At 62.8% G+C, this 24116-nt stretch overlaps 4 protein-coding genes across 8 annotated transcripts in view; all 4 read right to left on the bottom strand.

Moving 5' to 3' along the window:
• MPZ (myelin protein zero) overlaps positions 1 to 11002 on the bottom strand; it is a 26059-nt gene extending 15057 nt beyond the window's left edge. Inside the window, exon 1 of the mRNA XM_056322117.1 lies at positions 10992 to 11002. The gene's annotated coding sequence lies outside the window, so the exon portion shown is untranslated. The remainder of the gene's footprint in view (positions 1 to 10991) is intronic.
• VSIG8 (V-set and immunoglobulin domain containing 8) lies at positions 4281 to 7721 on the bottom strand. Of its 4 annotated transcripts, none has more exons than XM_056322103.1 (7): positions 7616 to 7721; positions 6999 to 7174; positions 6379 to 6580; positions 6104 to 6268; positions 5795 to 5917; positions 5497 to 5632; positions 4281 to 5034 (listed from the first exon to the last, which is right to left on the bottom strand). In XM_056322103.1, exons 1-7 carry the CDS (start codon positions 7662 to 7664, stop codon positions 4863 to 4865), a joined length of 1023 nt encoding a protein of 340 aa, XP_056178078.1. In that variant the 5' UTR covers positions 7665 to 7721; the 3' UTR covers positions 4281 to 4862. The 4 variants fall into 4 exon arrangements, with proteins under 4 accessions (XP_056178078.1, XP_056178077.1, XP_056178076.1 ...); XM_056322102.1 differs by having other exon boundaries at positions 5497 to 5650; XM_056322101.1 differs by lacking the exon at positions 7616 to 7721 and having other exon boundaries at positions 6999 to 7340.
• Positions 10276 to 19230, bottom strand: CFAP45 (cilia and flagella associated protein 45). 2 transcript variants are annotated; one of them, XM_056322072.1, is made up of 11 exons: positions 18909 to 19230; positions 15771 to 15907; positions 13600 to 13741; positions 12934 to 13104; positions 12494 to 12672; positions 12136 to 12265; positions 11701 to 11847; positions 11496 to 11609; positions 11041 to 11234; positions 10591 to 10815; positions 10276 to 10409 (listed from the first exon to the last, which is right to left on the bottom strand). In XM_056322072.1, exons 1-11 carry the CDS (start codon positions 19038 to 19040, stop codon positions 10286 to 10288), a joined length of 1695 nt encoding a protein of 564 aa, XP_056178047.1. In that variant the 5' UTR covers positions 19041 to 19230; the 3' UTR covers positions 10276 to 10285. The 2 variants fall into 2 exon arrangements, with proteins under 2 accessions (XP_056178047.1, XP_056178048.1); XM_056322073.1 differs by lacking the exon at positions 18909 to 19230 and adding an exon at positions 18014 to 18879.
• A 201-nt stretch (positions 19231 to 19431) lies between these two features.
• Positions 19432 to 23123, bottom strand: TAGLN2 (transgelin 2). Its single transcript, XM_056322125.1, has 5 exons — positions 22965 to 23123; positions 20416 to 20616; positions 20167 to 20341; positions 19985 to 20087; positions 19432 to 19909 (listed from the first exon to the last, which is right to left on the bottom strand). The coding sequence occupies exons 2-5, from the start codon at positions 20593 to 20595 to the stop codon at positions 19768 to 19770; spliced, it is 600 nt and encodes a 199-aa protein (XP_056178100.1). The 5' UTR covers positions 20596 to 20616; positions 22965 to 23123; the 3' UTR covers positions 19432 to 19767.
• Positions 23124 to 24116: the final 993 nt, after the last annotated feature.

The raw sequence follows: 24116 nt of genomic DNA on the forward strand, positions 1-24116 counted from the left end.
CCTGACCTTTGGAGCTAGCAGGTATGGGGTTGACTTCTCTGAAATGCTGCCAGCCTGGCAGAAAGGCATTTCCTACCTGGAGTGTGATTGGTTGTGCTGGTACAAACACCTGAGCGAGGTCCAGGAGTTTTTTGCTCCAATTGGCCAATTTTTTGCATTTGCCACTGGGAGCAAAGCTTTGCAAGAGGATGCTCCCCGTCAGGAGCTTTGTCCTGCATTTCCGTCCCAGCAAAGGTCTTGGCTCTGTTTCAGGAAAGATCCTCCTTCCCATTCATATCACCAACCAGCAAAATGTCGGCTTTATGGGGAACGTCTGCTCTCCTCATCAGGCTTTGATGGAGACCCGAAGTGACAGGAGGGGAGCCAGTCCAATTACATGCTCCAAGCTCCCTTGCACAGGCCAGGCTTGTTTCCATGCGACTGCTTTTACTTCCACCACCAATCTGAGCCCCATCCCTCCTGCTCGCTCAGCTCCTCTCCCTGCCTGCTGTACCTAGCAAATCTGCCACTCCTTTAATTAGCAGAAGGCATCACAACCCTGAGGGGACATGCAACCTCAGAGATGAGAAATCATGAAGGAGGAAAAACTGTCTGCTGTCAGCGTGGCAGAGGGAGACGACTTACTGCTGAATCCTGTTCGGTGCAGCCGCATGCCCCAGCAGGATTGAGCTGCTCCTGGGCGAAAAAAAATACGTTTTAGCTTTAAACCAATTACTTCCTACAGTTGCTAAAATGGCTTTTATTTAGAACCCACTTCTGCTTGCTAATGAGCTATTCTGTTGTGTGTGCCAGCTGCTAACGAAGTTAGACTTCACTGCGTCTCTTGGCTGCGCTTTGCAGACTTTACTGCTTATCTCTACGTGGCTCACCTTCTGTGAGCCAGCAGCATGGCCCTGTGGCTGGGGCAGATGGGGCGCGAAGCCAGGACTGCTGCTCTTCCCCTGATGACAGCGGTTAAGGAATGGATGAGACCAGCCCGTAGCGGTGGGCTTTCTGCTGCTCAGCGCGGGGGGAGGCCCGCTGAGCTGTGAGCAGCTCCAGGCCTGTGGCTGGTCCCACATTTCCAGCACGAGACCCTGCTAAACAGGGTGGGCTGAGATACAAGCCAGGGAGGGCACCGTGCCTGACACTGAAGCACCGCCCCGCCCGGACCTACCTGGGGCTCTGCCCTGATCTCCTGAAACCAAACACCGGGATTGATTTTTGTTTATTATTTTTTATTTTTAAGCCTGTATTTTTCCAGTTGCCATGAAAACACAAGCATGGGCCACAGGGTGCTGTCCCACTCTTGGCCTCACTCTGGGGTCTTTCACGTGTTCCCCTTCCTGACCCTTAGGGGTGAAAACCTGCAGTGCTTCCTCTGGGACCAGCTTCTCCCCATCCTGCAGGAGGTGATGCCCTGAGCCTGGGGGATCTGCCCCGCTCCCCCCCGGGCTCAGCAGAGCCCCCCTGCCGGCAGCGGAGCCCTGCGGTGGGGTGGCTTGCCGAGGACTAGCCTCCCTTGGAGCAGGGTGGATCAAGGCTGGGATTTTGGGCGAGCTGGCATCCCTGCATCAGAGGTCTGTCACAGCAAGCTGGTGGGAACACGGGGTTTGTCCCTCAGGCTTGGCCTGCTGGCAGCAAGGCTACCACACAGCTTGGGGCTCCAGGGACATGTCCGTCTTCAGCCAGACCTCTGTGCAGCCGGGAGAGCGGTGCCGTGGCTCCTGCTCCAGGGCCAGACAGCTCCTGCGGTGTCCAAAGAGGCCCAGCAGGCTGGACGCCCAGCCTCCCTTGGGAGTGCTCCTTGGCGGTTCGCTTGCCTGACCGAGGCTCTTGGGGCTGCGCAAGGCAGAAGTGTGCTGTGCTCGTGGTGCAAAGAAGGGGACGGGGGGCAGTGGGGGAAGGGGGGCGAACGGACCGGGCAGAAATGCTGGATCAGGGCGGGGGGGGGTGGTGTGTCTGGAGCAGCCCCCTCTGCTGTGGAGGGGTTTGCTGCAGGGCTGGGCTTTGTGCTGGGCTCACCGCAGCACTTGGGGCTGGTCACCCTGGGGACGAGGCACCGTTGCTGCAGACCCTAGGGAAAAGCAGGGAGTGGAAAAGGGGTGTTGGGGCGTCCGGGAATCCCTCTGCATCAGGACAGCCCGTGTTCTGGGATGCTTTTCTCTGGGAGTGGCGGCTTGTGAGCTCCTCCTGCCGGCACGGCGGCGGTGGCCCCGGCACCTTCCCGCAGCAGGGGGACGAGCCCGGGTATGGGGGGAAGCGGGGGGGTCCCGTCCCGAGAACAAGGGCAAACGGCGGCCCAAGCACTGGACGCTGCCTCTTTGTACAAAACACCCCCGAAATCTGCACATGGCCGGTCCCCAGCCCTGGAAACCCTCTCCCAGCGTTTGCTTCCTGCAGCGCAGGGACCACCGTGACTTGCTTGTGACAGACCCCACCGGGGGTGGGCATAGGAGCCCCAGTGGGCACCATGCCAGTCCCCCGGGAAGGGGCACCTACCTGCTCCCGTGATCTCCGTCCCGATGCTGCTGCGGCGCAGTCAGGGCCGTGGGTCCTGGAGCTGCTGTAGCCGAGTGGGAGGTCAGGTCAGCCTGGCCGGGGAGGCCTCGGTGGCACGTCCCAGGTGCCCACGATGTGCCCCACGGGGAGGCCTGGGAGGAAGAGGAGGGGCAGAGTGGGCCCTGGTGAGGGTGTTGGGGCCTCCAGGGAGCCCCCACTGCTACCCCCGTAGCACCTCTCCACCTGAGAGCGGGGCACGGGGGGGAGCAGGTGCCCCTGGTCATCGGTGACAGCGCGGAGCCCTCCCACAGCAAGGGCGGCTGGGGAGGGTGGGGTGGGTGTATGGCCGGGTGTCCTGGGGAGGGGTCTAGGCCACAGCTGAGGGGGGTCCCAGGGGGTGACGGAGGTGCAGGCTGGGGTTGGGGGGGTCCCAGGGGTCCCGGGTGGTTGGGGCCAGGGCTGAGGGGTGGTCGCAGGGGGTCTCAGGCGTGCAGGCTGGAGTTGGGGGGGGTCCCGGTGGCCCAAGCCAGGGCTGAGGGGGGTCCCTGGTGGTCGGGGCTGGGGCTGAGCGGGGTCCCAGGGGGTCCCGGAGGTGCAGGCTGGGGTTGGAGGGGTCCCAGGGGCCGGGCCCGGGGCGGGCAGCCCGGGGGTCTCCGCCGGCTGGGCTGGGCCGGGCCCGCCACGGTTCCGCAGGGGGAGGGGCCGCCGCGGGCCGCGCGCGCCGTCTCATGGCAACCCCAACTCGTGACCTGGGGCCGCGCGCGCCCCCTGGCGGCCGCGACGGGCGCTGCCGGGGCCCGGGCCCGGGGGCGGGACCCGTGACGTCACGGCACCTGCCCTGCGGCGGGTGCCGGTGCCGGTGCCGGTGCCGGTGCACGGCGGGCGGGAGGGGCCCGGGCTGGGGCCGGAGGGGCGGCGGGGCCAGGGCAGGGGCCGGTCAGGGGGCTCAGGCCGCGCCGGCTCTGGCCGAGGTGGGGCTGGGGTCGGGCTTAGGGGTCAAGGTCAGAGACGGGGGTTGGAGCTGTGGCGGGCCAGGACTGCCGGCGGGGCAGAGGACCAGGCTCGGCCAGGGCAGCCCCCCGCCCACGGGCCCTCCCCCACTAGCAGCTCTGGGGCAGGTGTGGGGGTCGAGTCAGCGGTAGCGATGGGGGCGAGCACCCGCGGGAGGGTTACCATGGGGGTCAGAACTGACGCGAGGCTTGGGGTCATCGCTAGGTAAGGTGAGGGTTAGTGTGGGGTGTCGGGGTCACTGTGGAGGTCGCGGCAGCCTCTGGGTGAGTCAGGCTGGGGTCAGGTTCAGGCTTATGGGCTGCACTGGCACAGGGTCAGGGTTAAGGCTGGGGTGCAGGCACCCTGGTATGGGCACCTGTGCTGTTTGGGACCACCCTCGCCCCCTGCTCGAAGCTCTGACCCCCACCTGCTGGGGGGGGCCGGGGGCTGCGGCAGCTGCATCCTGGCTCCTGCCAGACCTGCCAGCAGCCATGGCTCCCCAGCATGTACCAGCTTGTCCGGCATGGGGCACTCGTGGCCACGTGGCAGCGTGCCCTGGCAGCAGCCCCAGAAAGCACCCATGGGTGCTGCGGGGTTGTGTCAGCAGCATCCGCACAGGGACACCAGGATAGGTACTGCTGGGAACGTGCCAGGTGCCACCACTGTGGCGTTACAGGACCCATCCCGGGATGAGCTTCCCTCCGTCACGCCGGTGAATCGGTGCTGACGATTCCCTCGGACCTTCCCCAAACATGATGCTGGTGCCAGCAGCTGCCTCCTCCCCGGGCTGCCCAGCTGGGGATGGGTGAGACATGACAGGACAGCACTGTATTCACTTTAATTTATTTCTTTTCGTTTTTTCTTGTTCCAAACTGCAAATCCTGGTGCCAATGGCATCTCATCTCGAATAACACCCAATTGCTGAAGCCAATGTGGGGGCGCTGGCAGCGCCGGGCCAGAGGCAGGAGGCTGCTGGGCAGCCAGTTTGGGCGATTCGGGGCTGCCGCGTCCCTGCTTGACACCGAGGGGACGGGCTGGAGAGAAATAAATATTGCTGCGCTAGCAAGGGATGCCTCCGGGAGCAGGGCTGGGAGCTGCCCTGAAAGCCGGGCTGTGGCTGGTGGGGGTGGGGGACACATACAAAAAAAGGGGCCAAAAAAAAAAAAGAAAACCAACAAGACTGATGAACCCAAACGAAGTTTGCTTGAAGCCGGGGCTGTTTCAGGGGGGGAGGAGAGAGCTGGATTCCTGACTTCAATTTGCACGGCGAGCCCTGGCGGCACAGCCCTGCGCCGCTTGGTGCCGGACCCCGGCGGTGCTGCTGGCTCTGGGCTGGTGGTCGCTCCCCCAGTGGAGCCGAATCGGGGGTGGACACGGGGCCGGTGTGGGGGTTACAATGCTGGGCAGGTGACTTGGTGCCGCATGCCTTCATTGCACATGAGAGCGGCCGCCCGCTCATCACCGTCGCTGTGCTGGCACTGCATGTAGCTGATGCCATGGGGCGAGTAGCTGTGGTGAGTGCAGACGTTGCAGGCGCGGGTCATGGTGCCACCTGTGCTGCTCCTGCAGGCAGAGGGGAACCCCAGCAGCTCCCATCAGTGCTCAGCAGTGCCTGGTGGCACCCCTCGGTGCTCATGGATGCTCAGCAGTGCCCCATTGTCACCCTGCTGGTTTCTATCACTGCCATCCAGTGCCTGGTGGCACTCACCAGCATCTGTTGGTGCCCATCAGCTCCCTATGGCACCCATCAGTACCTGATGGCACCTACCAGTGCTCACTGGGTCCATGAGTACCTTGCAGTTCCTAGTGGTACCTATCAGCACCCAGTGCCGCCCATTGGTGCCCATCCGTGCCTGTTAGTTCCCAGCATTTTCTGGTGGTACCCATAGGTGACCCGCAGTGGCCATTAGCGCCAGCAGTGCCCACAGGTGCCCATAGGTCCCCAGTAATGCCCAGTGATGCCCATCAGTGGCCCATGGCACCCACCAGTGCCCACTGGCCCTGTGTCCATCCTGTGCCCCTCACCTGCAGTCACTGCAGGTCCGCTGGCACTCCTTCCGACGGTAGCGGCAGATCAGCGCCCAGATGAGGAGCCCAAGCAGGCTGAGGAGCAGGAGGGAACCCAGGATGGAGCCCACGATGATGCCTGCCTGCCTTCCTCCTGCCGCGGGAGCACAGCCTGTCACTGCCGGCTTCCCTGCCGGCTGCCCACTGGTCACCATGCCCCTGGTGGCACCCTGGCATGCAAAGCCAGTCCCCAGTGGCACCCTGGCACGCAGAGCCAGCCCCTGCCTGTGCAGACCCCCTCAGCTGTGGCACTTACTTGGTGAAGGGCTGAGGTTGAGCTGGCACACAGAGTAGCCCACACGGTTGGTGACGCGGCACTGGTAGATGCCGGCATGCACCTCCGACAGGCTGCGGATTAACAGGTCGCCAGGAGCTCGTCCTGCAGCATGGAGAGACAGCCCGGTCAGCCCAACCCTATCGGCACCCGCACTCTGGACACGGGTGCACAGCGACATGGGTGCGTACAGACATGGACACCCACCAACACATGCACTCACACCTCACCCAGGAGCATCCCCCACACCCAGCAGAGCCCCCCCCCCCCCAGGTAAGCACCAGCACCCACCTTGGATGGTGCCTGAGGGCAGGCGTCCCCCGCCGTAGCCATCAGCCAGCTTGGCCCACTGGTAGGCAAGCGGGGAGGTGCCCCCCCGGCTGTAGCACCGCAGCAGGATGCTGCTCCCTTCTATCAGCTCCCCCTCGGTCCAGCACTGTGGGGTGACTGGCTTCTCTGCAGGGAGAGGGACATCTTCACTGCTAGGGCCACTGGGGGGGGGTCACCTGGGGTGCCCAGAAGGGGGCACATGGGAGCAGGGTGGGTGGGTGGCGGGGGGGACTCACCTTGCACAGTGACGATGACCTCGTGCACAGCCACGGTGTTTTTCTTCACCCGGCACTGGTAGGTGCCAGTGTCGGAGACCTGCAGGTCAGCCAGGCGGATGGAGGCGTCGTACTGGCTGGGGTCATTTTGCACAAAAGCCACCCGGTCCTGGAGCCCCGAGCCACTGCCGTAGTTGACGTGGTGGTCCTGGTAGGACAGGAACTGGGGGGGGCAAGCAGAGAGACTGGGCAGGGCTGGTCCGGGCGGGGGGACCCGGGGCTGTCAGCTTGGGAGGGAAATGCACCGCCCGGCACCCGCCTCTGCCTGTTCCTTCCCTGCCCTACCAGACCCTGCTTAGTCCTTCCCTGACCCGCCTGGTCCTTCCCAGCCCAGCACGCCCAGACCCTGCTGGCTCTGCCTGCCCTGCCCAGACCTTCCCCTCCCCTGCCAGACTTTGCCTGTCCTGCCTGCTCTGCTGGGCTTTGGTCCTTCCAAACCCTGGCTGCTCTGCCAGCTCCTTCCTTGCCCTGCCAGACCTTGCCTGTCCTGCCTGCTCAGCTGGGCTCCATCTGGTCCATCCCAGCCATGCCTGCCCTGCCTGCATGGTGGGACAGCAGTTGCTGGGGCAAGTGACACTCACCACATTCTCGGGGCCAGTCCGCTCGGGTGTGATCTGGATCCACTCGATGCCCACACCCTGGGGACCGTTGTCTTCAGGCTCGAGGACATAGGGGCAGCCCAGTTTCACTGAGTCGCCCTTGGCCAGGTACAGCACCTCCCGGCCCTTGCTGTTGATCCTGACGGCCAGGAGCAGAGCTGGGGAGAGAACAGCACCCATTGCACCAGCTAGGGAGCACACAGGCACCCCAAACCTGTGCCCCAGTGCACCCTGACCCCACACCTGACAGCACCCAGCCTGTGGGGAGCAGGAATAGGGCAGGGACCTGTCTGTCAGGATCAGGCACCCACAGGGGCTGGGCATCCTGGTGGGCTTGAGCACCCATCAGGGCTGGCACCGTCTGGGTCCTGTGAAGCTGTGTTGGGGACAAAGGGACATGGCAGGGTCAATGCCACCTGCCTGGCTCTGGCCAACAGGGGTGGGTGTTGGGGCAGGAGCAGTCCTGGCTGCAGGTGCTCTGCTGACCATGGGGTGCATCCAGCACCCTGGGGTGCCCCGTGGCTGGGCAGGGACTCCCTCCATCCTCGGTGACATTGCTGCAGGAGTGGGTCCAAGTGCAGGGATCCATCAACGCCTACCTGGCATGAGACCCAGGAGCAGGAGCAGGCTGGCGCCGTGCCCTGCCATGACGCTGCAGCCGTGCCGTGCCAGTGAGGAGGAGCGGGAGCGGAGGCTCCGAGGCGACAAGGCAGCCAGCCCGTGCGGGGCTGCTTTTACATGCTGGGCTGGGGCGCTCCTCCCTGTGGGGTGGATGCCTTTGGGATGACTGAGTGGCTCCAAGCTGTGCGTGAGTGATGCCGCCCTGCTCCACTCCCTACCCGGTAATTAAGCATCGCCATGGTATGGGCTACCATCGAGCCAGACCCAGGCTGGGGGCCACTGCAGGCAGTGCAGGCAGGGAGCACCAGCACACCCAGGGGCATCTGGAGCAGCGATCCAGGGGGCCGTGGACACCACAGCACCCAGTGGCTGGTACGCTAGTGTGGGTACTGATGGGATGAGTGTGCCTGGTGGGACTCTGCAGTCCTGGGTGCCTGGGACTCTGCGGGAGCAGCCCAAGCATGGCTGAGCACCACAGCTACATGGAAGTGCCAGCTTCGCCCCATGCAGGTCCCAAAAAGATTTTGGTCTTGGAGCAGGACTTGGGGCATTTGGAAGAGCTTAAAGGTGTGGTTTGACCATGAGCTTAAGCTCTTGCAGATCCCTCCTCTGGTCCTGCCCCCTCAGCAAACGAGCATGTGGGAACTGCAGCACCCACCAAGCCTGTGCCGGTGGCACTGCTGAAATGCAGTGCAGAGACCTGGCTGGTGCTCCAGGCCATGGCACACTGCACAGGGACACTGTGGCATGGCAACAAGAGGGGCAGCACATCCTGGACCACGCTCAGCACAGCGCAGGGGACAAGCAGTGTGGCTGGAGGAGCCTGGGACAGACAAAGGGGAGGAACAGAGTGGCTGAAACCGGCTGGAATCTGAGGGCAAGAGTTGGGGACAGGGATGCTCAGCAGGGATGCAGGAGTTTGGGATGGGGATGTTTAGCTGTGGGTGCTGGGTGCCACACCGGGGATGCTCAGCTGGTAGACAGCCCTAGCTATGGGCACTCTTCATGCCTGCATCCATTGGAGGGGGTGAGCCCCCACACCGGGCTGCTCTGGTGCTGTGGGCCAGGTCAGGGCCCATGTCCAGCTCACCTGTGCCCTGCCCTGCAGCACTGCTTGGCCATGCTAGTGCTTTCCACACCTTTCCACACCACGACTGCCCCAGCCGGCTGGGCAACACCACCCAGCCGGTCCCAAACAGTACCCGGGGCCAAGAGCTGCTCCATTTACTGGCCCCAAGCTGAGCTCACTGCTGCCAGTTAACCCTTACTGGCCCTGTGCTGGGAACTGGGGCCGAGTCTGGCACGTGTTTTGCCGCGTCTGTGATTTCAGGGCCCCCTGTGCACGGTCTGGCCCCAGGGCAGCACCGAGGCGTTGAGGGATGCCGCCTGCCGGGGCTGCTCCCGCGTGGCAGGGTCTGTTCCTGCCATGACGGGGCTGTGGCTCACTGTGGCTCGGGGCTCCTTCCTGGCGTGGTGCTGGCTCCCCAGCCTGACTCCTGCATTCCTTGGTGCAAGGAGGTCTAACTCATGCACAAAGGGTGGGGAAGCCACTCCACCCTGGCTGGTGGCCCACCGGTGGTCACAGCGCCCTGCAGCTGGTGTGGTGGCTTTGAAACCCTCCAGGCTGAGCCTGGCCTAGAACAAGGCTGTGGCTGCCTGGCCAAGGTGGTGACCGAGAGCAGCACGGCCGGCGCGTGGCCGCTGGGGACTGGGGATGGACAGCCCAGCCTAGCAGAGAGCACTGCACATGCTTTGTGGGCCAGGCACCAGTGCCGAGGCCCCAGGGGCCCCGGAGAGCTTGGCAGCCCTGGGGGCTTCCTCAGGGTTGGGGTCAGGTCTGAGGTGGCAGATGCAGGCAGAGCCGGTGACACGATTCAGCCCCTGCCCCAGAAGGGACAGCGCAGCCCCACAGCACCTGGCTCCATCACACCACGGGGACGAGGACAAGGAAGGGATAACAAAAGGCTATGGCATTTTTTCCTCGCTATTTACCCAACCCAAGAGACTCAGTGTTCACAGCAGAGTCCTCCGAGCTGTCCCCCTCCCCTGGGCAGTCTCACCTTTGCCAGCTCTCCTTATTTTTCAGCTGCTCTGACAATTAATCAGAGCCACTCCTACAGGATCCCAGCCCTCTGAAACTGCCAGTCTCTATCCAAATGGATTTTAAATGTTTGCATCATGCTTCGGTCTCTTTGCTTTGCCCCTGAAGAAGGCCACTGCCGCAGGGCCTGGAGGTGACACCTCGGTGAGAAGGTGGCACTGCCACGGCTGATGCAGCTGTGGGCAGCCAGGGCTGTGCGTGTAGAAAAGAGCTTGCCTGGCTCATGGGGACCCCACCTGAGCCACCCCGCGCAGGCTGAGAGCACCCCTGCCGGTTCGGTGATACCAAGCTGCACTGAGGCCTGGGGATGCTCCTGGCCCCTCTAAGGACATGGGCCACCTCTGACAGCTTTCTGCCAGTGGATGTGGGGAGGTGGGCAAGGGGCAACCTCCATCCCAGGAGTGGACAGTGAGCCTTTGGGCTACTCCACTCCCAAGGGCAGCTCCTGGCCCGCAAACCTGAGACGAGAGAAGGTCGAAAGATACCATCTGCTCCACAAACATCTTTGTTCCTCTGTAGAAAATTTAGCCTAAGAAAATGGGAACCCCTAAGTTGCTGGGGAACATGAGCTCTGCTCCTTGTGGGACTGAGCCTGGCCAGGGGCTGCGCTTGCTCGGCTCAGGGCCCTTCGCTCCACCTGGGCGCAGTACTTCTCAGGGATGCCAGAGGCTCTGTGGAGGAAAAAAAATCATCAGGCACCCTGTGCTACACCGGAGCCAAGCTTTAGGACTGTGGCCCCGGAGTGGATCTTGTTTGATGAGGATGCAAAGGAACCTGTGAGGTGGGAAGTCAGGAAGGACTTTGGGACATGCAGTGAACCAGGGAAGTAAATGGCTGCTGGCAGCACATCACCTGAGCTCCCGCATCTTCTGCTGCTTGAACTGGGTGATACGCTGGCTGCGCTGGTGGGCCTCCTCCTCAAGCCGCTGGCACTCCTCAAAGGCAGCCACCCGCTCCTGTGCCAGCTGCTGCTGACGCTCCCGCATCTGGCGCTGGATATCACTAGCATAGGCAAGCTGCAGACCTGCCCTCCGTGCTTCCTCTGCCTTCTCCTTCTCCATCTGCTCCTTCTGGGCCCTGCAAGAGAGCTCAGGGCAGATGAAAGGCCCCACTCCAGCCCTGGCACGTGCCAATACCTGCCTGCAGGGCCTTGGCCAGCACCAGACCCACCGGCTGCGCTGACTTGTTGCTGGGAGCCCCCACGGCAGCCCCCCTACCGCCATGTCACCCATCCTTTGGCCCTATTTTGCAAGGCAGGGCCCAGCCGTCTCGCCAGCGAGCTCCTAGCACCATCCTCCTCACCTGAGGAACTTCTCAAACTCGTGGCGGTCCCGCTGCACGTGCATGGCCATGCTGTGCTCCCGCTGGGCAATCTGCTCCAGGCGGCTCTGCTTCAGCATCTGGTTCATCTCAGCCCTTCTCTGTGCCACCTCCTTCTCCTTGCGCCGCCACTCTCGCTCAGCAGCCTCTTGGCTGCGCTTGGCCCTCAGTGCGTCCTGCCAAAGGGGGACAGTGGTGACCCGGAGGGGTTGTGGAGGATTTAACCTCAGGGGGAGCTATGGGAGCACTTGACTGGGGTTTTGCCTCTCTCCCCTTGCCATGGCCAGCATTGCTTTAGAACCTCACCTAGCTCCAGGTGCTGGTCCAGACCTGCAACACCCCAGTAGACCTATCACATCCAGGGGAGCTTCCACTTTGCTGGGGCGGTGGCAAGTGAGCCAGCATGGGAGCACGTGGCATGTCAACAAGCCGCTCACCTGCTCTGCCTGATGGTCCCGGGCCCTCTCGTGCATGGCTCTCAATTGTGCCATCTCCTTCTCCTTCTCCCAACGGATCCTCTCCTGCTCAGCTTCAACCTCAGCCTCACGCTCCTGCAATGGACAGAGCCTTGTGGCTGCTCCCTGTGGCACCTCTGCTGCCTGATGAACCTATGCCAGTGCCACATGCACTCAATCCCATTACCATTTTCTGCCTCTGGTACTCGAGCACCCGCTTGTCTGCCATCCTCTCCAGCTCCCGCTGCTCCTCCTTGCATCTCTGGTTCTCATCGTTGATGCGTTTAATCTCAGCCTGGATCTTCTTCTGTTGCTCCTGTCTTCGCTCCAAGTCCTGAAAGAGGGTCAGAGGGTGACAGGGTAAAGCGCTGCAGCACAAAGCTCTCCCGCTGCTCCTCCCCATGTGCCTTTCTGAGGGCCCAGAAGCACACTTGGGGCAAGGGAAGGCTCAGCAGCTCAGGTCACTTTCTGAGGATGGCTTAGCTTCTGCCCCAGAGCTTTAATTCTGCCAGGTGTTGTCTCCACACACCAAGCCTGACTTAGCCAGCACTGGGTCGCCCTTCCGACAACGTGAAAACCTAACTCCAGTCTCCCCTGCTCCCTGGCACCTCGCTGGTCGCACCTGCAGGTCCTCCGTCTTCAGCTTCTCCAGGTACTCCAGCAGCTGCTGTGCCTCCTGCTCCCGTTGCTTGGCTCTCAGAGCCCGCTCCTCTGCATTCTGCTCCATCTGTTTCACAAGCTCCTGCCTCCCTCTGGAAAGAAGAAAGCAGAAGGGTTCCCTCTGGCTCTGTCACACTCCCAGAAGCAGAAATGCTGGCACAGACATCAGGTGGTGTGTCTGCTGCCTCATGCTGCCCAGTCCATCCGCAGTGACCGGGAGCTGCGGAGTGAAGCCAGCAGCCAGAGGATACCCTAGCTTTGGCACAAGGCCTGGGAAGGGGACAGATGCCTCTGCAGGGAAGAGGGGCCCTTCTGCAAACCTGACCAGCTCCTGCTTCCTCTTGCGCTCCAGTTCCTCCTGCATCTCATCAGCCTTTTTCCTCTCCACCTCCATCATCTTGGCCAGGCGCTTGTCTTCTTCCTCCAGCTCTTTTGTGATGAGCTGCTTCTCGAGGATCTGCGTGTCACGGATCATGTGGCACTTGGCACCAAGGATCAGCTGTGGGGACAGCAGGTCTCCCTGGTCTCTGAGCCAGAGCTGGCAGCAGCAGCAGGGACAGACACACAGATGAGGAGGGGGGAAAGGGGAGAAGAGGAAGACCCTGGGTAGCAGCAAGTGGAGCGGGGTTTAGGTCTAGAGTAGCTAGGTGAAGTTCACGGGGGCTCTCAGCAGTCTGTCCACACAGGCAGCTCAGGCAGGTCTTGATGCAGGCAGGAGGGCCTGTGGTGCTGGGTGATGTATGGGAGCCTCTGGTCCTACCTCATTGAACTCCTTGATCTCATCTTCCTGCTCCATGCGCATCCTGCTTGCCCGCTGCAGCAGGTGCTGGGCCCGCTCCCGTGCTGCTTCCTCCAGCTCACTCGGCTTCCCTGTCTGCTGCTGCAGGATGGCCTTCTGCTTCGCCGCACTTTTGCGTGCGCTCACCGCCTCCTGAAGGGACAGGTAGGGCTGCTGAAAGCCAGACACCCTCCTGGGGCAGCCCTGCAAGGCTGAGCCTGCCCGAGGGTGCTGTGGGGCTGTCTGACTCACGAGGGGCACACTCCAGCACTGCCAGGGTCACCATGGGCTGGGGGAACAATCAGTGTGGGACTGCTGGATGCAACCAGCGTGGGATTTCTTCCCCATCCACAGACCAGTCAAACCCAAGGGAACCTGCACGGCCATTCCTGGGCTGTGGATCAGTGGAGACCCAAGAAGCGCAGCCATGCTGCCTCCCCTGCACGCTGCCCTGGCGGCAATGGGCACACCAAAATGAGGGCAAAGAAGGGATGAAGGTGGTGGCCCCTGAGCAGAGCTCCAGGGACAGCCCCAGCTGTCGCATCTCTGACCTACAAAGTTGGCTCTACCTGGATGCATCCACCTCCACCCACAGCCCGAGACCTGTCGGCAAGCAGGGAAAGAAGGAACAGGAGGGGAAATGCCTACGAGAACGGCTTCCTTCTCCGCTTTGAGGGCTGCCAGCTTGGCCTCACGCTGCTCCGTGGTCAGGACTCGAGCTGCTGCTTTAATGCGCTGGAAATCCTCCTGACCGATAATAAGGGATGCTACTGGCTTCTCTGCAGGGATGCTGTTGGTATGGGGAAGAGGGCACAGAGAGAAAGCAGTCAGTGGCATGGAGTCTCCAACAGCTCCCTCCATTCCCTGCCCTCCCTGGGCTGCCCACACTGGGGGCAGCAGGAGCGGCTCCACAACCAGGAGTCACCTGAGAGCAATGCAGGAAGCACCTGAGCTGTGGGGACCTGACTCTCCTGGACAGAGGGGAGGAAGAAACAGAAAGTGCAGTGAAAGTGGCATTGTGCTGTGATGCAGGGGGAGAGGATCTTCAGCAGGGTAGCCAGGGACCTCCCAGGAAAACCCCAAAATATTCAGCATGGCCCTGGTCAGCCCCAATAAAAAATGCTGAAAGTATTTCAGTCCGACTTGGCCTTCCCAGCACTCATTTGGGGAAAATTCTGACCACTGCCCTCACTCCTTTTCCAGCGGGACATGATTCTCATCCCTGGCCCCCCAGACTGACTATCGCTGCTCTTGCTTGTCCAGACAAAATGTTCTGTCTGGACAGATTTTGGGGAGCAGGAGCTGCCTTTTCACTCTGTTTAATGACACTCAACTTGCTTAGGCTCCAGATCTGCACAGCACAGCTTGACTTTGGCTCTGCTGCCCCAGGAATCCACCCGGCACGAGACAATGAAACACCACACTGCCCCAAACATGGAGCACCGTCTCCCCTCCCAGCACTGGCAGGTGTCCCTCCAGCCATCACCCTGGCTTTGTGGACACTGCAGAGCCACAAACTCTGCCCGTGACTCATGCTGTGGTTTAGAGGAAATCACCAAAGCTCTTGGTGCCCCCATTTCCCCACTTGTAAAAATGTGGATAATAATACAGGGCTGTTTTCCAGAGGAGTTGTAAGGAGTTAATTACTCTTTGTATTACTCAGATACCATGGTGACGCGTGTGGTGTAGGAGCGTATATTAACAAAATGCATAGAGCACTTTGAAGATGTTCAGGGCTAAGAATTTACTCATTACTATTGTGTGTCACCTTTCATCCACCCTTGTGAATATGAACAGATACCTGCATAATGATCGTTCAAGAGCTGCATCACAGCATCGGATTCCAGGACGCTTTAAAGAATGGTTAATGGTCACAACGGCACTAGTAAATGTAATGATACAGTGGCCACTGCTTTAGTCGCCCCAGTGTTTGGGTGACCAGCCTGGGATGTCTAGGGCCTGATTTTCAGGAATTAAACCAGCATGAATGGTTTCCATCAGCTTCAGCTGGAGCTGCAGCCACGCGACACATCTGCAAATTGGCCCTCAGCTTCAGCAGCAGGGGCAAATAAGAACATGAACATATAAAACCAGGTACCAGCGTCAAAAGCCTGAACCAGTGCCGCTGTGCCATTTCACTCTCCACAAAACCCAAACTCAAGCCATCCGCAGGGCGGGTGTCACGTTTTACGGGGTGTAAGAGCATTACACAGAGGTTGAAAACAGGAAGCAAAGATGAATCTTGCACCAAACGACAACTACAAGGAAAATTTAGGGAGGTTAAAATGAAGCTAAATTGGAGCTGGCCAGGATAATGGCCCTATTGTCTATGTGCTGGAGGCTTTTAATGAAGTGTAGTAATTAGGGCCAGAGTTCTTGCAGTTCAGTCTTGTTTATAAAACTTCCCTGTAGAGAAACACACAGCTGCCAGTGTGCAGGGGCTGTGGGTGATGCTCCACTACCTTTCTCACACGGGGCTTTTGGGTAACAGGGCACAGGAGGCAGCATCTGATATGTGACGGAGGCAGGTGCCACCCTGTGGGGCTGTTCAGCCCAGAAGGAGCTTTTCTGTCTTCTGAGAAGGTTTTATTTTGCTAATTACTGGTTCTTACAATGATTCAGTGCCTCTTGTCAAATGCCTAGTGCTTGCTGGCTTCATTGCTGCCCAAGCCAGGCATATCAGAGCACTGCTGCCCGTCCCTCCTCCTCTAAGATGTCCTGGCTAGTGGCAGGACAAGCTCTGTGCACTGGGATGGTGCTGTGGCAGACACACAGGACCCCAAAATCTCTTCAGAGCTGCTACTCAGGCACAGACTTACATGAGGTCACGGATTAAGTCCTTGGTGATGAGACGGGTGGTCTCAGGCTTGTGCCCACCAGTGGGTGACACTTTTGGGGCAGTCTGCACATCCTGAAGGATCACAACAGGGCTGCTGAAGCACGGCTGCTGCAGGCTCTGCAAGAAAGGATGGCGTTTACTCTGGCTTTCCTGCCACCAGCCCATGCCTGGCTCTCTGCCCCCGGCTCCTAGACACAGAAGTGCTCTGGCACGAGAGGCCGCAGGTTCCCCTGAGCTCTGACAAAGCCTCTCACACCACCAAGACCACTGACATCAGGGCATGGGAAGGGTTTTTCCCTGGCAGCCCCAGTTCTGAAGGCCTGATGAGGACAGCAGGAAAACCAAAAATACCCCTGCAGCACTGGTTTTACTATAAAAATCTGGGTGTTAGTCTCTCACCCGGATGTGAAGCAAACATGAGCTGCCAGCTGCTTGCTCAGGGCGAGACTTCACAAATGCTCAAGCATCACCTCAGCTACCTTGAGCTGATGGCAGCTGGCCCCTGCCCCACTCCTCACCATGGCCACTGGCACCTCTGTCCTGCTGAGCCCCACGGACTCAGGAAAAACTGGGTGGAAACCAACACAGGCTGATCCAAACTCAGTGGGAGCTGGGAGGGGGGTCCTGGGGAAGGAGAAGCAGGGGCAGCTTGAGGGCTGGCCTTGCAGGACGATCAACCCACAGACAGCACTGGGCAAAAACCAGTCCTCCCAGTACAGCCTGAACTGGTTCGGGTCCCTTTGCCTGAGCCGTGGCTGCCACCTAGTGAAGTGTCACCTAGCTGTGGGGTGACTTGGGACGCTCTGCATCCCCCAGGCAGGGTGGGCACTGGCTGCCCCCAGAGGGGTGGGAGCAGGTGAGGGGTGTCCCAAACACGCATGGTGCCCCCTCCACCCCCACCCACCCCCCCCCCCCCCGCCTCTGATCAGGCCACAGAGTCTTTGATAACAGGGGCGGGCATCCTGTCCACCCCAGGGTGAAGGTGGACAACCCGAAGCGTTTCGGAGCAACTCTGCAGAACAAACCTCCAGCAGCTGAGCAGGACAGTCCCCAGCCAGGAGATGGGAGCCCAGCAGGGCAGTTTGGCTTCCCAAGCCCAGGGGCGCTTCCCCGAGCCCAACCACAGTGTAGGCGTTCCCAGCGAAATCCTCACCCGGGTCGGGGAACCACAAGAGCTAATCTAAGGTACACACAGATGTGTGGTTTCCCTTGGACTTCTATTTACTAGTTCAGCTTTAAAATCTTAAGCGACTGCTGAAACAGATCCTACAGCTGGCCAGGCACGGAGCAGCTCCCTGGGAACTTGCTGCAGGCAATATTTCCATTTCACAGGTCTGCATTATTTCTATTTTACAGGTCTGAGGGCCCTGAAGTACAGGGTCTCTCGCAGCCCAGCATGGCAGATGCTGGAGCAGCTTCTGAATCACTGTGGGCCCAAAGCGTGAGCTGTTGAATTAAAAGCTTTAGCACTGAAACACCCAAGCAAACAAAGGTGATAGTGTTACTCACTGCAGCAAGGCCACACATCCCCAAAGCCAGGAGAACTCCTTGGACTAGACTTGGATTAGGCTCAGGGAATTCAATTAACACCCAGGTGAGCGTCATGACATTTTTATCTAACTGCCTTGAAGGCCTCCAAGGAAATGGATCATAAACCTGCCCAGGGCTCCTTGGCTCGCAGGGCGTCCGAGGCACACGGACCCGGCAGTCCCAGGGCAGGCTGCTTGCTGGGAGTGCTCCCGACCGCCTGCCCCACGAGGCAAACCATCCGCACAGCCTCCAGTTGGGAGCGGAGGTAATCTTCGTTACACATTTCCTTCCTCTCCTCTGAAAAGCCAAAGGGATTTGGCAAGTCTCTTTGAACATATTTGTTTCAAGTGAACAGGCCCAGGAGAGGAAACGACAGCCACAAACGCCCCCTGCCACAGAGGAACAAGCCCCTTGAACACAGCGCGGCTCCCTCATGGCAGCCCCAGCAGAGACCCCCAGTGTTTCATCAGCCCAAGAGACAGTGAGCGTGAGATAGGCCAGAGTCCAGCGGTGTCTAACCTGGCCCGTATGTCATAACCTGTGTCAAAGACGACACGAAGGGTGGGGAGAGCCAACAGCTGGAGCCACGAACTCAGCCTGCCACAGGGAGAGCACCTGGGAGTCGATAAAGGAGGTGGAGGAAGCAGCAGCAGGGGAAAGACACACAAAACATCACCCTTCCCTGGAAAATACCATCACCCGCCTCAGTGACAGTGGCTGTGGCTCTCCTGTGGGAGCTGGGGACAGCTGAGGGACGAGCATGGAGGAAGCGAGTCTTTTCCTTACAAGACCGGAGAGGAAAGAGCTGTTGCTCTCTGTTTATCCCCTCTCTCAGTGGCCAGGGCATCCAGCCAGAAGGTCAGAGACCTGCTGCAATTCTGCCTCGTCTCCAAGGGGACTGATTTCGTAGCTCACTGATGAAAGCCTAAATATGCTGGCAATGATCTCTCTGGAAGCTTCCAGCCCCTGCTCCAAGGGCTCTCTGTCCCACATGAAATAACCACTGTCTAATGCACAGACCCCGTAAGGCCGGCTCCTCTCCTTTACCAGGGCGTCTCACCTCCCAAGCTTCTTTTGTCTCACTAATTAACTAATTGCTCCGTGAAAAGTGGATGCCTGTGGCATCAAGGAGGACAGTTACGCACAGCCCCCGGTCTGGTGGCCCTGGCACGCTCCCAGGAGGCACGGGTGGGGGTGGCACGCTCCCAGAAGGAACCGCATGTTGGGAACCCGCAGTGGGGCAAGGAATTCAGGGCGCAGAGGTGGCAGGGCCCAGGCAGGGCTGGCCAAGGGTGTGACAGCATCCCTCACCCGGCAGGTATGGAAAACAGAACATGGAGGCAACGTGGTGGAGAAGCGCCTCCAGTGAGCAAGCCAGCATGAGCTGGGGGGCTGAGGCCCTGGGAGCCCCCTGCCTGGGGCGTGCCTGGGGAGCACCGGGCAGGGCCCCAGCGCCACGGTGCGCTGGGTGGGACAGAGCTGGCTCCGGCCTGGTGAGGTCCCGGGCACCCCGACCCCCTCCGTGGCCCTGCGCAGTGCAGGGGGTCGGGCAGCCGGCGGTGGCCCCACGGTATCCCGGCCGCCTTACCTGGCGCTCCCTGAGCAGCATCCCACCCGCCGCGGTGCTCCGGGCCGTCCCGTCCCGGCGGCGCGGCTGGCTGGGGGCCCGGCGGGGCAGGGGGGCCGGGCCCGGTGCACCGGAGCTGGCCGTGCTCACCATCCCGCTCCGCTCGTCAACCGCCGCTCGTCGCCATGGCAACCGCGCCCCCCCCCCCCCCCCCGCGCTCCCCTGGAAACGGGGGCGGGGCGCTCCCGAGCGCGCGCAGGGGGCGGGGCCGAAGGCCGCGCTCGGCTGCGGAGGGGGCGCTCTATGGTGCGGGGCGCGTGCCCGGGCACGCCCCGCACGCACACCCGCGGCCTCATGCGCGTTCACGCCGGCCCCGCCCTTCCCCGCCGGCCCCGCCCCTCCCCGGGGCACGGCTGCCGCCATGCCGTGATGCAACGCAGGGGGGGTCCCCACCCCGGGGTGCCCCCTCGCCCAGAGGCCCTGTACCCTGGCGGGAGCCCCCGGCTTAGCCCAGCCCCCTCCCCGCATCAGGACCCTCCAGGCGTAGAAAGAAGAGCCGTTTATTGTGGCACGGGGGGGTGCCCCCCCCCCGGCAGCAGGGCTGGGGGGGCACCACGGCCCCAAGGCACTGGGGGTGTGTGGGTGCAGTGTCATGGGGGGGCAGCGCAGCAGCTCCCCGCCTGCACCCAGCCAAATAATAATAAAAAGAAGACTTTGGTCCCGGAAATACTGGCAGGGGGGCAAGTGCCCAGGCCAGGGGGCACCCGGCTGGTCCCCGTGGCAGGTGTTAAGGCAGTTTGGGGGCCAGCCCTGGGGTGCCCCTGGCAGGCAGGGCCCGGGGGAGCTGCGCCGGGGGCAGCTGGGGGGTCGGCGCAGGCGCTTAGAGGATCTGGCGGGGCATGCCGTAGCCCGTCATGCCGGCCTGCGAGGCGCCCCGGTTGGTGCCCATCTGCAGCCCGATGACGCTCTGCCCCTCCTTCAGCTTGTCCTCAGAGAAGACGCGACGGTTCTCCTGCGACTTCCTGCAGGCACGACAGGTGTCAGCGTCCCTGTGGGACCCCGCTGCCCAGCACACCCCCACAGCACCCATGACCTACTTGGGGAACCAGTTGGGGTCTCCCACGAAGAGCCCGTCGCCCTTGGCCACAGCCAGGCTGCCCAGGTTCATCAGGGTCCTTTGCACGCACGCCATGTTCTTCCCTGCAAGGCCCCAGGCAGGCTCAGCTCCATCCCCGTCCCGCCCCTACCCTGACCCCGCTGCGCCCACCCAACCACTCACCTTCCCAGAGGTCCACGGTCTGGAAGATGTCTGTGGCAGCAATGCCGTAGCGCTCAGCCGCCTGCAGAAACTGCGAGATCTGCTCCATCTGCTTGAAGGCCATGGCGGATGCCTGGATCTTGGCCACTGGCCCCTGGCCCCGTGGGTGCAGGCTGTTGATGAGCCGACACAGCACCTGGCCATGGGGGGAGCCGCGGGTCAGGGGGTGCAGAGCAGCCCCCTGCCCCAGCCGGCCCCGGGGGTACTCACGGTGCCGTCCTTCAGCCACTGCTGGAAGCCATCCCTGCCAGGTGCCGGCTGCGCGACATCCCCGCCACACTGCGCCACGATCCACCGCACCAGAATCTGCTCCAGCTCGGGGTCGTACTGCCGGTCGATCTTCTGCTGCACCTCCCGGCTGAGGCCGTATGATGGTCCCCGGTTTGCCATGCTGACGGTGTGCGGGGGTGTCTGCAGAGATCGGACCCCTGTCAGCAGCTCCACACTGGGGTGTCCAGCACAGGACCACAGTGTGACAGAGCCCCTCGAAACAGTGGGTTCCACCGTGTCCACAGCGGGTGACACTGTGGCTGCTCCCCAGCAGCGTGGCAAAGCCCCATCCTGCCTAGCCAGGCTGCCTGGATGTCCGGCTCACAGCCTTATCACCCGTGCCAGGCACTGCCTGGGCTCTGCCCTGCCCTGCCTGCTTCCTGCCCAGCCAGCCAGGAGCGGGCGCTGGGCCTGTGCCCACCCAAGGGTGACAGGGAAATTTGGCCCTGGACAGGGTGGGCAGAATGGTGGCTCTTCCATGCCAGGCCAGGGCCAGACCCCTGCCCCGAGCATCCCTGTCCCCTCAGGCTCAGCCCCACCAAGCGCATGTACATTTGGCAGGCACTCGGTGCCAGTCGAAGCTTGTTGCAAAGCTCACCCGTTTGCTCGGGCTGCGTGCCAGACCTGGGACTGGCTCGGGAGCACAGGGCCTGGGGTTGCCATCAGCAGCACCTCTACCCAGGCAGGAGAGCTGGACCTCGCGGGCCTGGTGGCCAGGCACTGCCCTGGGCCAAGGTACCACAGGAGCGGTGCCATCTGCACTGGGGAGGATGGGGGTTGTGCAAGGTGCCCATGTGGGGCACAAGCAGAGCAGCACTGCCCTGCCCACACAGCTGGGGTGCTCCAAGCTCTGGGGCAGTCTGGACCCCCTCTGACACGGAGGGTACACTGTGCTGCCCGGGCCGTGCATCATCTCCCGCACACAGTCCTGCACCCCCAGAGTTTGGGGGGGCACCCTGGCACGTAGAAACAGGAGCGTGTGCTGCTCGCCCCAGGGATCCAGGGGCCCTTACCAGCCACGGCTCCCGCGTCCCAGCTGGGGACATGCTGCAGCTGCTGGCCTGGGGCAGCCCAGCCCGAACCTGGGGGGACCAAGGTCAGTTTGGGACAGAGCTCAACCCTGTCACACACCTGCCTTCAAGCCCCGGGGCTCCTGTCACCGGGAACCTGGCTCACCAGGACGGGAGGAAAATCAGCCCCAAGCCCCTGGGGAAGCTGGTGGCAGCCGCTGGCAGCGGTTTGAAGCCTCAGCACCAGAGCCACCCCCCAACCGCAGGCTGTCCAGGGCCAGCCAGGCATCCCCCCCGAAAGCCGAGGGGCTCCCTGGGGCAAGGGCTAGGGTGTAGGCAGCCCCCGCAGGGCGGGAGCCGCTTCCCCGGGGTGTGGGGAGCTCCCGGCCGGGGGCCAAGCCGGTTGGGAAACAAAGAGGAGCTGAAATTGGTGCAGACAGGGCTGATTCCCCGACACAGCTGGGGCTTGCCCAGACGGGAGGGGAGGGCCGGCCCCAGCCCAGCTGTGACACTGCCAGGCTGGGGACCGAACCAGAGGGGGCCGCACGCAGCCCGGCTGAGGCACGGCCACCGCGGCCAGCCCACGGCAGCCCCGGGGACGGGACCATGCCCCGGCCAGCTGGGAGGGGATCCCAGCTGGAATGGTGCCACCCTGGTGTCCCCAGAGACAGCCTGGGGAACCATAGGTCTCCTGGGGCCAGCAGGGAGGGGGCTATAACCAGCCTAAGCTGGGACCAAGCCACCCTGGAGACCCCATAGACCCCCTCAGTGCAGCGGGGGGGGGACCCCAGCCAGCCAAGGGCCACCCTGGGGACCCCCGAGACGCTCCGAAGGCAGCAGGGAGGGGACTGTTCCCCAGGCACAGCCACTCTGGGGCCCCCATAGACCCCCGGGGCCAGCGAAGGGGGGGACCCCTGCCTGGGACACAGCTGCCCAGGGGACCCCACAACCAGCCCCGGATCAGCGGGGAGGTGACCATACAGAGACCAGGGCAACCGTGGGGACCACGCGGGCAGCGGGGGGGCAGCGGGGAGGGGACCGGACGCAGCCTGGCCGGGACGCGGCCACCCCGGGGTCAGCGAGGAGGGGACCGGGGTTCGGACGAGGCACAGCCCCGGCGCCGGGGACCGCCGCGCCAGCTCCGACGGATCCGCAGCCCCGGGACGGACGCGCCCCCAGGGCGCCGGGAGCGGCGCGGACGGAAGCCGCACCCGGATCCCGCTTCCCGGGCGCGGCCGCGTGTGCCGGTGGCTCCGCGGGCGCGGCGCCCGGCACTGCCCGGAGCCGTTACCCCGGCCTGGCGGGGCAGGGGGCACCTCGGGGGACCGGTCCCGCGCCGTGCCCCCGGGTCAGCGCGGCCTCGGCCATTTTAGTGCAGAGTGGCCGGTCCCGTCTCGGTCCCCACCCCGATCCCGATCCCCACCTGCCGCGCGTGCCCGCGGGCGCTGCCCGGTGCCCGCCGCCCGCGCCCCGCCCTACCTGCGGCGCCGATCCCGCGGTCCCGGGGCGGCAGTGGCGGATGCCGCCGCCCGCGCCCTTTTCACGGCTGATGTCAGCGCGGCCGGGGGCGGCCCGGTACCGCCCGCTCCCGGGGCGGGTCCGCTGGGCCGGGGCTAGGGCCGTGCCGCCACCGCGTCCCGGGCAGCCCCGCCCGGCAGCTCCGCGGGGAGAGGGGGGAGCGGGGCAGGGGGCTGTGTTGGAGCCAAGGCAGCGGCGGTGGCAGGGGGACACGAGGGGTTTGGTAGGCGCAAGGCTGCCGTGGTGGCAGGACAAGGGTTGTGGTGGGGCCAGGATGGCTGAGGTGAGGACAGGGTGGCTGTGGCAGGGCCAGGGTGGCTGTGGTGAGGACAGGGTGGCTGTTGTGTTTGAGGGACATGCAGGTTTTGGTGAGGATGGGGTCACTGTAGTGGCAGGGGGACATGGGCGGTGTGGTGACCATGGTGGAGACAGAGCCTGGCATGGTGGCAGCAGGGGACAAGGCTGTGATGGGGACAGGGCCCAGCTGTGGTAGCAGGGGCCCCAGTCCCCACAGTGGAAGGGGATGTGGGGGGTGTCAGGGCCTTGCTGTGGTGGTGGGGACCATCAGGGCCTGGCCATAGTGGCAGAAGGGGCTGCAGGCTCCACAGGGACGCAGCCTCCCCAGCACCCATGGCATCTCCAGTGGCGCAGGGAGGGACAATGGTGCTTGCACAAGTCCCATCTCCATGGGAAGTGCAACCAAAACAACAAACAAAAACCTCGGCCTGAAGTCACCATTCGCCTCCGGAATGGGTGGCAGAGCCACTGCTGTGGCATCCCCACAACTCCACCCACCCCTCAGCACCCAAAATCTATCCTGGGCTCAGCACATGCCCTTCTGAGCCAGCTGAGTCTTCTGGAGCTTGGCTGCAAGGACACCATCACGGTGGGGACCAGCCTTAGCGTTGTCAAACCCCGTCCCCCCCCCCCTCCCCCCCGCGGTAGCCACAGCCCCTCCTGCAGCCATGGGTGCCACGCAGCGGGTTGCGCACTGTCTGCTGCACCCCCCTCCAGGTCACAAGTGTCCTTCGGGGATTTCTAGTGGCTTCAGTGACATGGGCGCACGGCTGGGGGACACGCAGATGAGCTTGAGAGAGCGGGCGGCACATGACA

Source organism: Falco biarmicus, chromosome 19, assembly GCF_023638135.1.
Source record: "Falco biarmicus isolate bFalBia1 chromosome 19, bFalBia1.pri, whole genome shotgun sequence".
Classification (NCBI taxonomy): Eukaryota; Metazoa; Chordata; class Aves; order Falconiformes; family Falconidae; genus Falco; species Falco biarmicus.

Bases quoted from the DNA above. Each gene is read 5' to 3' on its own strand.
- CFAP45 (XM_056322072.1), bottom strand. From the start codon at position 19,040: ATGGTGAGCACGGCCAGCTCCGGTGCACCGGGCCCGGCCCCCCTGCCC. The intron at 13,742-15,770 runs GTAAGTCTGTGC...CCATACCAACAG, and splicing joins GACTTAATCCGTGACCTCAT to CATCCCTGCAGAGAAGCCAG. The intron at 10,816-11,040 runs GTGAGGAGGATG...GCTCTCTTGCAG, and splicing joins GAGTTTGAGAAGTTCCTCAG to GGCCCAGAAGGAGCAGATGG.
- TAGLN2 (XM_056322125.1), bottom strand. From the start codon at position 20,595: ATGGCAAACCGGGGACCATCATACGGCCTCAGCCGGGAGGTGCAGCAG. The intron at 20,342-20,415 runs GTGAGTACCCCC...CCCCATGGCCAG, and splicing joins AGTGGCTGAAGGACGGCACC to GTGCTGTGTCGGCTCATCAA. The intron at 19,910-19,984 runs GTAGGTCATGGG...TCGTGCCTGCAG, and splicing joins GACCCCAACTGGTTCCCCAA to GAAGTCGCAGGAGAACCGTC.
- VSIG8 (XM_056322100.1), bottom strand. From the start codon at position 7,340: ATGCCCAGCCCCTGTGGGTGCCTGATCCTGACAGACAGGTCCCTGCCC. The intron at 6,581-6,998 runs GTGAGTGTCACT...TGCCCCCCCCAG, and splicing joins GGACTGGCCCCGAGAATGTG to TTCCTGTCCTACCAGGACCA. The intron at 5,035-5,496 runs GTGAGGGGCACA...CTCTGCCTGCAG, and splicing joins CGGACCTGCAGTGACTGCAG to GAGCAGCACAGGTGGCACCA.